At 39.1% G+C, this 12846-nt stretch overlaps 1 protein-coding gene across 2 annotated transcripts in view; it reads right to left on the bottom strand.

Moving 5' to 3' along the window:
- The window catches only part of PRKD3 (protein kinase D3), an 89495-nt gene that overhangs the window by 27314 nt on the left and 49335 nt on the right, over nt 1-12846 (bottom strand). For both annotated transcript variants that reach the window (XM_032805169.2, XM_032805168.2), the window contains 6 exons: nt 12582-12713; nt 11512-11669; nt 7647-7836; nt 4486-4563; nt 2963-3146; nt 1407-1530 (listed from right to left, as the gene is read on the bottom strand). In XM_032805169.2, coding sequence (XP_032661060.1) covers nt 1407-1530; nt 2963-3146; nt 4486-4563; nt 7647-7836; nt 11512-11669; nt 12582-12713 — 866 coding nt within the window. The remainder of the gene's footprint in view (nt 1-1406; nt 1531-2962; nt 3147-4485; nt 4564-7646; nt 7837-11511; nt 11670-12581; nt 12714-12846) is intronic.

The following is a 12846-nucleotide window of genomic DNA, read 5'->3' as shown; positions in this document are numbered from 1 at the left end:
ATGATTACTAACCCTACGGTAACTGTGGTTCTTTGAGAAGTGTTGTCCATGTGGATTCCACTCATGGTGCATGTGTCCCATGCAGGCAAGATCAAATTATTTTGGCTACCAGTGTCTGCTGGGGCCACACTTGTATCCTAGATGTTCTTACACACCTCCCACCCAAGAGTATTAAGGGCTGAGATGGCCGAACCATCCCTCAGTTCCTTTGCCAATACAGAATCCCAGAGGATGACACTGCAGTAGTGGGGAAGGAGGATGGGTCATGGAATCCATGTGGACAACATATCTTAAAGAATCACAGTTAGCTAATGGTGAGTAACTGTTCACCTACATTCCATTCTCAGTGACTAACAAAAAGCTGTCTATTTGCTTGGAAGTGGGTACCAGGAGTTCCACTTAAAAAAAATGACTGCAGGATAGCCAATCTGGAAGCCTCTGGCAAAGAGTAATGTCTTGTAAAAGTGTGGGCTGGAGCTCCCTGTAGCTACCCAAAATTTACAGAGACATTCCCCAAAACAGGCAGCAAAGACTGCCTGGTCTCTAGTGGAATGAGTGCTAATGTGGAATCTAACTTGGCTAGCTCATAACTGTTTTTATAAAATTGAAGACCCACTTGGACAACCTTGGTGAGAATACAAGTTGTCCCCTAACTCTTATCAGCAAAGGCCATGGATAGTCTGGGTATGTAACTGAATGATTTTTTCTTGTTGATGTAAAAGGACAGTGTCTTTTCTACGGCACCTCAGCTAAGGTTAGCTTCCCCAAGAGCTGAATGAGGTCTGAGGGGGAAAAAACTGGGAGGTAAATGGATTAGTGGGAACTCTGAGACAACCTTGGGGAGTAACTTGGAGACTGACCCAACCTTCTTGAAACAAGGGGAACATGTCATGAGAGTCAGTCTCTCCTCTAAACTTTGAGCTGATGTAAGGACTACTACAAAAGCAAACTTCATCAATAGGTGACATAGGGAACAGGTTGCTAAGGGCTCAAAACGAAGGACCCATCAACTCTGCTAACAGTATACTGAGGTTCAAAAGGGGGATATGGGGGGGGGGAGGACGGACATGAATGAAGCCCTTAAGGAATCTTCCCACTGTAGGATGGGAAAATACAATCTGGCCCCAGATAAGAGGAAGATACGTAGCTGTTATTGCTAAATACACCCTTATGGAGTTGACAGACACTCTAGATAATTTCAGGGCTAGCAAACAGGGAATCAAGTCTTGCTAGATTTGCTTAGCCATATTTTTACTGTATACATCTAAATATATTCAAATGAAATTCTAAACAAGGATAGCAATACATTATTAAACCAGCTTTTTTTTAAAAAAGGGAAATTTATTGATTTAAACAAGTAACACTTAAAATAAAATAGATATACGAAGAAACTTCAAGTTACTAACCAGGTTGTCTCTGCTGGTATAGTGAACCATCCATCCTTCCTTCACCATTGTACTGCTCTTCCTCTTTGTGTGCTTGATTGACTGTACAACCCTCATTAGTGGAATATTATTGCTTGTTGATGGACTAAGTTTTAAAAAAGGTTATAACTTAATCAGACACTGTTAAGATTTAAAGACATTTATAAAGTACTATGTTGTGTGTTTTCAGGAACAGACATCTTTTCACACCTATAAAAGCTATTTCTTTGATTTACAAGGTCAGCTTCTAAATAAGTTGAAGGTCATTAGCTTAATGAGCATCCAGTTCAATAGCAGGATTTTTCAGCTGCGACATGTCACAGGGCTCCTACTAGCTTCCCCAGTACAAATGGCAAAGCACTTACAACAGAGTGATATGTTCACAAAACTGAAGATTAGTCACTCTCATTCCAACCAGGTATATCTTGAGAAATAAGACTGTCTCACTATAGATTAACTGAAGTGGTCATTTTTTTTTCTCCAACAACCAAAAAATAGTATCGCTAATGCCCATATACCCTTATTCTATTCCACTTATTACACTATTCCATAATACTGCTATTCCATCGGTCATCTGTGCCTGGACAACTTATGTCACATGTGTACATCTAGCTAGAGACGGACTTCCTTCATTTGAGCCATACCTGCACTAAACAATTTTAACCCGCTCCTCCCCAAAAAAAAATCCTACTAGTGTTAGCTCAAGTGCGGACAGGGCTCTGGCAGCTTCTAACATTTTTTTACATTAATTAATTAAATCTGCAGGTTTATCCAACTTTGTGGGTAAAAACCACCAATGCCCTGTCCAGAAAGTGGTGGTAGCACTGGTGGGAATAGTTTGCAAACATGGCTTCAGAGAATCCAGCTGACACTTTTCAAAGTAATACAGAAATTTAAAAAAAAAATACATAATCAAATAAAGTACACTAACCCAAACTGGATAACGATTGTCCTATTCAAGCCCAAGAAGGTATTTAATCTCAGTCAAATCAGGTAGCAAATTCTTCTCAAACTGTCAATACCCCCTCACTTTATGTAAGTAAAGACAATTGGTTTACAAGCTGTACACAGATAAATCAACACTCACATCAAAATCTAAGCTACAAAAACTAAAATATCACCCCCTTTAGCCCAGCTCATAAGGAATTAAAACACAAGAGCTAAAACCATTTAAACCTATTTACAGAAGGAATTAATTTGGTCTAAGGTCAGTAGCATAAAATAGGCATGAAGATCTTGGTCAGCAAAGCACTTTCCATTGATTAATCTGTAGTTCAAGCCATTTTTCAATAAGCTGATTTATTTCCAGGTTGACAGTCACAGTTCAGCAGCTTTGGCAAGGAAAAAAAATCCCAGTGTACATCTAGGCTTTTAATTTACTTGGTTTTCATCTTTATTTGGGACTGAATGTTTTGTAAAACTGTGAAAATGAAGAGGTGACTAGCAACAACAAATTTGAAACTGTGCAAAACACTGTTTCAGTACATAGTATTGGGGAATGGAATGCCTGTAGCACAACAATCTGTGTTGCTGCTTACCTGATAGTTTTGACAGCTTCTTCATCTTTGTCCACATCAAGATCAGAAGGGTCCATAAAGAACATTTTGTCCTCTGGAGGAGAAGGTTCTTCTACATCATCCAAACCCCGACTACCGTCACTGTTTATTTCATTGCTGTCAACTTCCATTGGCATGTCCAAATCTTGGCCTGGACTAGAAGGTTCTAACAACAGATAGAATTATCTTAAGTTAATGACAAGTTACAGAACTCTCTCCTCTGATCTAGTCTTACATACACACACAAAAATCAAGTCACAGACAAACAAAAAGTCAGTCGACCACACCTGTGAAACCATTTAAGAACTCTAAATTTTTTCATTACTGATGCAGAAGAGTATAAAGAACAAACATATTGCAGGCCTAATTTCATATCACACCAGGTCGAGGAGGTCTGGCCAAAACAGTCCTCATAAGAAAATTACAGGGAAAATTCTATGGTCTGGATTCACTGTTTTACTAAAATGATTTTGTACCACATATGCTGTGAGTAATGCAAAATGGCTTTAAAGTGGCCAGAGATGGTCAATTCCTTTTCAAGGGAATGCTTCTCCAATGGAAAGCTTCCCCCTGTGCCAGCTGACCTCCCACTCCAGCATACAGAGGAGGGGGGTGTTGGGGACAATCCAAAGGCAGGTGTTGCAGAATGGAGTTCGTATACACTCAATTCTTCATTGGCATAAGTTAAAACTGCTCCCCTGAAGATTTCACTTATATTGCCAGGTGGCCCAGAACCAGAGAGATGCAATCAGTCATCTGTGATTCTCCCTCTCCATCCTTTCTTCACAATGCTCAGACAGAATGGAGAATCAAGCCTATGTCCTGCCTTTTGAATAATAGGTCAGGACAGCCAAGGGAGAAATTATATTGGAAAAGACAAAACCTCAAGAATTTAGGAAGAGAGGACACTTTCCCCCAAGCCCTCTGGGAACACTAAAAAGCAAACCAAAACTCCAAGTTAAGAAGTTAGTGGAAATTCTCTTTCTTCAGATACATACAGAAATGTTACTAGCACATTACAAAGTATTATTTGGCTGACTGGCTATTAAAAATGAATTGTTGAGAGAGAATGTTTCCCCATGCTATTTTCCACTTTACTCCATTAAAAGTGGCCCTTTTTTCGACAAAGAAAGCTGTCCTTCATGAAAAACATTGAGTAGACTGATCACAATTTAAACTCATCTTTGGACATGAAAAAATGTTCCAAATTCTTGACTTCAAGAGAAATCATCAAATGAAGTATACTGAGTTTGCCAAGATTTTTTTAAGTAAGTTTTAAACCACCAGAGACACATAGGTCTGAAAGCCAAATCTTTAATTCTCAATTACCTCAAAGGGACCAATTCTTCTCCAGGAATAAAAAAGGAGGAGTGGAAAAGGGCATTTAATAATCTTTAGCCTTAAAATACTCAGAGTTGACAGGACCAGAAAGTAACAAAAATAAGGTTTGTGTATTTTGTTATGTCTCCAGAGATATTCCACTATTTGAAAACATGTTTTCCTACCTCCATTGAAAACAACCTCTCCAAGACAGTCTCTAGGTACTTTAGATGCACAACGTTTGTGACAGTTAAATCTGCAATCTAAAATAGAAAAAAACCCACATATGTCATTACATATAGTTTAGTTTTATTCAGACTCAGAAAGAGCCTCTGAAATAACTATCACATTATTTTCAGCAAGATATTCAAAAACTTCAGGCCAGAAAGCACGTCAACAATCTTGTCACGAAGTCATTTGCTGAGATGCCTCCACTGCAATTCATTAAATCATACTGACATCTGTGACTATCATTTCATCTCTTCTCTCTCCAAGAAATATATTATTCTTTTCTGTCTCTCTCTCTCATTTGGTTTGTTTTTTTAATCCTGATTTTATTATTCTGCTCCAGTTAAAATAAGAATATATGTAAATATTCCTATCTCATAGAACTGGAAGGAACCCCAAAAGGTCATTGTCTTCACTATCAGGACCAAGTACTGATTTTACCACAGATCCCTAAGTGGCCCCCTCAAAGATTGAACTCACAACCCTGTATTTAGCAGGCCAATGCTCAAACCACTGAGCTATCTGTCCCTCCCTCCCTCTCTCTCTCATTTCATACTCTCCCTTCTCCATCCCCAGTTCCCTTTTTCCCATTCTTTTGGAATCAAAGACTGGCTCCTCCCCGCTTTTTGTTCTGCCTGCTGTTATGGGACTAAAGTTTTGCTCTGACTTTCATTGCAACCACCATGGCCACTATGACACCAGGTCTTTCACCACTCCCGTCAAGGTTATAAGACTTCCCCTTCTGCCAGGGCCATGATATTTCTCCCTTCAGTACAGTAATCACAGCTTAAAAGATTTCCTTTGTCTCCAGGACTGCTTTTGAACCAACAATCTGGCCCTCCCTCCTGCTGCTCACATGAAGCAGGAGTCATCAGGGGTTTCTCACTTCCACAGGATTCACAGAAATAGCTCAGCCTCCTACCTTTTAACCTAAGAAGCTAAATGCTGGATCCAGCCACTTCCTTATTTAGTCTTCTGAGCACCTAGAGTGACAAAATGTCAACAAAGTAATTGTCCCTTCTCTCCAGAGCTGTTTCTAGTAAGATTTACAGAACAAGGTCAGTTTCTTGGTTTACTTTTGAGTAGCTGGAGAAATTAAGACGCTCAGAATTCCAATAAGGAGCTGAGAAGAAAGTGTCATACTCCATGAAATGCTAGTCATCTTTATTTTTCATCTCTCTTCTTTCACGCACATTTCTCACTTCTCTGCGCTTTTTTGCTATCTGTATCTACTGAAATTCACTTCCCTGAAATTGCGGATAGAGGAATTCCATGTGTCTGGATGGATTCAGGACCAGTTCTCTTTGAAGTGACTGCTATCAACCATTTTCACTCTCTAAAGTTTAAAATAAAGTTTCAAGTGTCTTTTTAAGCTTTGTTGTTTGATTATATATCAACAGTGCATGTCCTACAAGACAGAGGTTCTAAATCCTAAATAATCTGGATGCAGCCTAGAATTTTCAAGCTGTAATACCAGCAGAGATGAAAGATGTGAGGTTATAACTCTTTCCATTGCAAAGAAATCTACTATTGTCTGGTGTTCAATTTTACAGTTACTTTTACATAACAGATGAAAGAAAACAAAACCAAAAGAAAGTTTTAAACAAAAGCTATTTACACACAGGATTACTGTAGATTTATTGGGCAACATGTCTCAAACTAAAACATGACCAAATAGTTTAGCCTCCAAACCTGACTTTCTGCTTTACTCCAGGAAGAAATGTCCATCAGATTGTAAAATATTCTATGTTAATTTTTAAGATTCACCACTCTGGGATTTTTAGCTTTCTCTGTGACAAATTGTGATGGTGTACCAGGCCCTTTGAGGCCCTCTGGAAGGCCCTGCAGTCTTACTACACCCCACCTCAGAAAAAGGCAATAGAGTGAGGTTTGTCTAAGTGGCCTAGAAAGGCTGCAGGAGAGGCAGCCAATCAGAGCCTAGAAGGCACATATAAAAGAAGTTGCAGGGCCTGGACAGCTCAGTTGCTGGCTAGAGCCAGAGGAGGAAGAATGCTGTTCCTGGCTGGCTGAGAAAGCTGCAGCAACTGGACAGAGCAGTTGCGGGCTGGGAAATTCCACAGGTACGGAGACTGGGGAGAAACCCTGCCCAAGCAGGGGTAGGACTGGGAAGCTCTGCAGGCACAGAGGCCTCGGAGAAATAGCCCTGACAAGAAGGGCCAGAGACTTGTTAGAAGCTCACCAGGTGAATGCACCTGAGAGCACAGATTATTACGGACTCTCTGGGCAATGAGCCCCGGGAGAGACCCTGCTTAAACAGGGAACAGGCTGGGGACCCAACAAGCTGATAGGACATAGTGAGAAGCAGCCCAAGGAATGCTCCAATAGATAGTAGTGAAGGAAGCAGCAGGTGGCTGCTAGCCATAGGGTCCCTGGCTTAGGACCCAGAGTAGTGGGCAGGCCCAGGTCCCCCTCGCTGGCCAAAGGCAGAGTGACCAGAAGGGCTGAGGATGCGCTCATGAGCAGTGGATGACAACCCCTTTACACAAACAAAGCAATGAAACACTGAGTAGGTAAAGTCTGTAGTGTTTGGTATTCTGCAAATGCAGAGTCAATAGAGAAATAATGTGATAATATGCCATGTTCTGAGAGCTGTGAGAAAGATGTGAGAATATAAACAAGGAGGTAGAGATATGCTAATATGTTCTCCCTATAAACACAGGTGCACCGAATGGAAAGAAACTAAACTGGTACAGGAAAAATGTGATCTAGGTCTTTTTAAGTATGATACTTGACAGTGTCTCTAAGAGTTTTTGTATTTGTTTTTTAAAAGCTTCTGGTTGAAATGCAAGTGATTTTTAAAGGAGGGAATGTCTTCCACAATATTTTTTAGCTACTCAGAATGATCCTTGGAGGATTACCTTCTTTGCTGATCTACATGTGAACTAACTTATTATTCAAGTACATTATTCACAAAATTATACATCCAATTAATACCTTTTTGAATGGAGCAAAGCATGAAAACTGCAATTATCTTAAATATATAATCCTGTTTTAAATAAAGCTGCTATTTTAGATAATGAGATTCATTTTTAAAATGTTTAAATATCGTAACATTCACTGAAATTAATCTGATTGCTGTAGAGCACTGAACTCCTACCTTTACACTGCATTCCTTGGCGAAAAAGGCCCTTGAGCAAACGTTTGCAGTACTGGCATATGGTGGGACGAGTATAGGAATGGACAGCAAAAGTGTGAGGAACCTTCACCCTGCAAAGCACCATCTTTTCCATCCAGATTGGACGCCCACTCCAGGAGGGAATTCTCTTGCTGGGCTCTGGCTGGCAACGCTGGAATAGAGGACGCACATGAGATTCTAATAAGAACATGTCAAGCTTAGAAACAATTTTTTTCAAGGGGCGTTTGGCCCAGACACTGAGCAAACATCTTTTTGCAGAGCATGTTGGCCAGGCAGTTTTAAGAAGTAATTTTGGAAGTCTGAAGGAAGCACCATACTGTAAAGATTTGCAGAGAGCAGGAAAAAAGTTTATGAATCTGTATTTCCACAAGGACTAAAATGATAAACAAAACCAAAAATACTCACTTTCGATTTCTTCAGGTAGTATGGTAAAGGCTCAGAAACAGCACAGGCCTATGATAAACATCAGCCTCATATGCAGACTCCTCCAAAATGGGAGGCGTTACAGGCAATAACCCCAGAAATAGACACCTGCCACATCACGCTGTTTCAGAAAGCCTTGCATGCTGGGACAATTTACTAAATTAGGTAAAAATCCAAAATAATGTGTAATTTAAAAATTTAAATGAAATATTCAAAGCCTTACTGCTGATCTAGGTGCATTCTTTATGAAAGAAAAATAATAGTACTTAGTTTCAGGACAACCACATGGAAAACACTGAACATGAGAGAAGATGGAGGAATGTGGCACTGCAAAACTCAAACTATAGTAACATAGGACCAACTGACAAAACTGCAAATCCAGTAACCTATATTGTCAATGTAATCCCCTTAACGCTGAAAACAAAAACAAAGATGAAATCTAAGATCCACTGGGCAAATATGAAGAATTTGTATGCAAAAACAATAGGATATACCACATTAGGTGAAGAAATAGTGATTATTCTATCATAATTCAACTGAACTTCTGCAAAGATTTTCCAGTGATAACTTAGTTGTATTTATCTTCAGTGCTCTGAGACTGGACCCTCTCGTCTCTGACCAAAAGGTGTACTGTGTTCCTGAATCGTACTGTCTGTAAAATGTATACTGTAAGGTCTCTGAAGTTAGGAAAGGCATCTCCCTCCACGTACTGTAGAACACCAAACACACCAACGGTACATAGTAAATGACAGTAATAGTGTCTGACAGTGTCATAAACAGATAGTTAAGGGTTAATGTCTCTTTTACCTGTAAAGGGTTAACAAGCTCAGTGAACCTGGCTGACACCTGACCAAAGGACCAATCAAGAGACAAGATACTTTCAAATCTTGGTGGAGGGAAGTCTTTGTTTTGTGCTGTTTGTGTTAGTTTTTGTTCTTTCTGGGAAATTAAGAGGATCCAGACATGCAACCAGGTTTCTCCAATCTTTCTGAAACAGTCTCTCATGTTCTAACTAGTAAGTACTAGATAGAAGGCGAATTAGTCTTTATATTTGTTTTTTTGATTTGCAAATGTGTATTTTGCTGAAAGGATATTTTACCTCTGTTTGCTGTAACTTATACTTAGGCTAGAGGGGAGGGAGTCCCTCTGGTCTATGTAAAGCTGAAACCCTGTAAACATTTTCCATCTTGATTTTACAGAGATAATTTTTACTTTTTCTTTCTTTAATTAAAAGCTTTTCTTTTAAGAACCTGATTGATTTTGTCCTTGTGTAAGACCCAAGGGGACTGGGTCTGAACTCGCCAGGGAGTGGTGGGGGGAGTGAAGGGGGAGGAAAAGGTTAATTCCTCTCTGTTTTAGGATCCAAGGAATTTGGATCAGTGTACTTCTCAGGGAAAGTCTGGGGACGGGGGGAAGGGGAAGAGAAAGGTTAATCCCTCTCTGTTTTAGGATCCAAGGAGTTTGGATCAGTGTATATCTCAGGGTTCCCCAGGGAAGGGTTTTGGGGGACAGAAAGTGTACCAAACACTATATTTTGGTTGGTGGCAGCACTATGAGACCTAAGCTAGGTACATGCAGGTCCCCACTTTCTGGACGCTAAGGTTCAAAGTGGGAATGAGACCTTGACAGACCGTAATGACCAGGACAGTATCTTAAAGACCTTGGACTAGATCCTCAGCTGATATAAAGTGAAGTTGCTTCACTAAAGTCTGGTATCCCCTTCCCACAATGGAGTTCAATCACTCAAGGAATAAAAACAATTTTTACAAAACAGCTCTGAAAGGGGCAGATGCCTCACTGTGTTCTCTAGCGAAATTTAAAACTGTTTATGCCTGGGATTAATATATCTTCTGGCATCATATTGTTGGGAGCAGAGACATATTTAGGCCTGGCAGAAACCTAGCTGTTCATTATCAAAATAGACTCTTAAAATGTTTAACAGCATAAGCATATGTAGAAGTGTGTATGTGTAAAAAACTGCAGAGTAATCATGTATAATGTTGCACATGTGTAAGAAAACTGCAAAGTAATCATATTTCTGAGAACAAGTAAAAATAAAGTAACTACAGACCTAGAAGAGACCAATTTGAACAACATTAAATTTGTACTGACTAGGGAGGAGAATCTAATACACCTCTACCCCGATATAACGCAATCCGATATAACACAAATTCGGATATAACGTGGTAAAGCAGGTAAAGGGGGAGGGGCGCTGCGCACTCAGGTGGATCAAAGCAAGTTTGATATAATGCAGTTTCATCTATAATGCGGTAAGATTTTTTGGCTCCTGAGGACAGCGTTATATTGAGGTAGAGGTGTATACATGTATATGAAAAGATAATAAAATTATATAAATAAGTTTGTGGTAACAAAGGGACATTGAAGCTGTACTGTCTGGTGCTGGAGGCAACTGCGGTAAGATTGTCCTAATGAGTTTCCCACTTGTAAGTAACTGATCACTACTGCCTGAATATTTTGCGATAATAAATCTCTCTTAGACCCATCTGTTGAGTAAATGAACCTCAACCCAACACATTTGACAGCAAAGAAACTCGACAAAAATTAAGATGCAGAATCCTGGCCAAAGACAACAAAGCAGAAATTTGGTAACTGCAACATAACCCCTGCCATAACTCTGACCACACAATGCTATTTCTATCAATTGCAATTAACTCTTAGATTTTATTTTTGAAACAGACAGTTAGAAGGTAAGAACAGGCTTAATTTCAGTTATCTTACTCCCACCCACCGGTCACAGTTAGTAACAAATATAACTGATCTAATGACCCCATTGGCCCTTGGATGTTTTGTTGCCGTGTCTGGGATATAAGAGCTTGTGTTAATTTCTCATCCCTCTTAATAGTGGGGGACTACTGTGCATAATATCTATGAGAAGAATACTTCCTGTAAGATCTTTACTCCCGATATAAATGCCTCTGTTGAATTCTGTGGAACATTCTCTCTTCTCACACTATAAATGTACAATTTATACTGTGTTTTACCCAATTAACTATTATAGACTGATAAGTAATTGCACACTAAACCTATATTCCAAAAGGAACCAATGCATTTTATCATCTCCTATCCCAAGATTTTTAAAGAATACACATTACTGTGAATGACACATTAATGGCAAAATTATACATAAGTTATAATCCATCTCAAATTTCACTTCTCACAATCCCTGTAATAACACAGAATCATCATCAAATATCATAGTGTAAAAGATTCACCAGTAAGTTAAAAATAAACAAGCATGGTCAGAAATGGTTAATCTGAACTAGTTTTTACTCAGTTTAAATCAATTGATATAAGGCTGGTTCTAGTTCCCAGAAACACGATGGCTTTAACTCAGCATTATTGCGTATAAAGTGTATTTTGTTTTTACATTTTTGTTACATACCTCTTCAGTGGCACTGGCTGTGTATTCAGTTTGCACTGGTCTGGGAATTGAAAGCCCAGCACTTGGTAAAGACACATTTGACAAACGCCTCTTTCTCACTCCACTACAGTTATTTGGGATCTTGAAGGCACATCGCTTATGGTAGTTTAATCCACAGCCTAAAAATGTCAGTTTGAAAAAATTATCTAAAGAGAACGCCTCCTTTAGCACAAATAGTTAAAATATTTTAAAATTGCAAGTATAGTATTAATATTTTATAAAGCAGAGAGGAAAAATATAAATCCAGAAACATAGCAGACAAATGTAGCAATTTGTTTAGATTCAGTTAAAGTAATAGAATAGGAAACTCAGTATTTATTGTTACGGTAATTTACAATAATGGCTTGCTTTGCACTAAAAATTTTGGAGTTTGCCATTTACCTAAATAATGATTTCCAATTACTCTTGCCTGATATTTGATAAAACCTGGAAACAGGGTCTCTCAGATCGTGTGTGGCTACTGATCTTCCTCACTTTTTCCACAGGCAGGCTCTCATGGCTAAGCTGAAGCCACAGGAGTGAAGAGGAAGCCAATGGGCAGGAAGTGGTGTGTTTCAAGTACCTGGACACCAGCCTGATGACAACAGGCTGCAACACTTTCCACAATCCAGCTGGACAAAGGCCATATGGAAAAGGGCTCCCCTTTGGGACTCTCTCCATTAAACTATTAAAAAAAGCTATTTCAAGGAACTCAAAATCTACACTAATTGAGCCTCTCAAAACCCCTGGGAATTAAGTATTATTCCCTTTTTTTACAGGTGGGAAACAGGAACAGGGAATTAAGTGTCTTGCCCAAGGTCATACAAATTGGGTGTCAGAGCCACAAACAGAACTCAGGTTTCCTGATATAAAGTCAAAGCTCCAGTTGAACTATACTCCTTCCCAAAAACTGAATTCATTGCTGACCAACAAATTAATTATACAACGTAATTAAGGTACAGAGCCTACCATTATACTTTCCCTGTAACTTTCGGTAAAGATAAAAGCTAAAACATCATGATTCACCTATCAGCTATTAACACTTGACTTACCTTCACATTTTAATCCTTGTCGTACCAAACCCCAAAGCATCTCTCCACAATAGTCACAAAATGTAGGGGCCTTGTAAGAATGCACATAAAGTGCATGAGGACGAATCTGGAAATCTTCAACTGTAGCCAAAGCTTTAAAAAAATTGCAGTAAATTATATATTTGTGACTATAAGAATAAGTATTTATTGAAACAGTTCATTGTTTTAAAACAGTAGTTGCAAAGAACACCATCAAGCTGTTTAACACAAAAAATACATCCCAAAA

Source organism: Chelonoidis abingdonii, chromosome 3 (genome assembly GCF_003597395.2).
Source record: "Chelonoidis abingdonii isolate Lonesome George chromosome 3, CheloAbing_2.0, whole genome shotgun sequence".
In the NCBI taxonomy this organism is placed as follows: Eukaryota; Metazoa; Chordata; order Testudines; family Testudinidae; genus Chelonoidis; species Chelonoidis abingdonii.
Note: the sequence above shows the minus strand (reverse complement) of the source record. Positions and strands in the feature narration are given on the sequence as shown.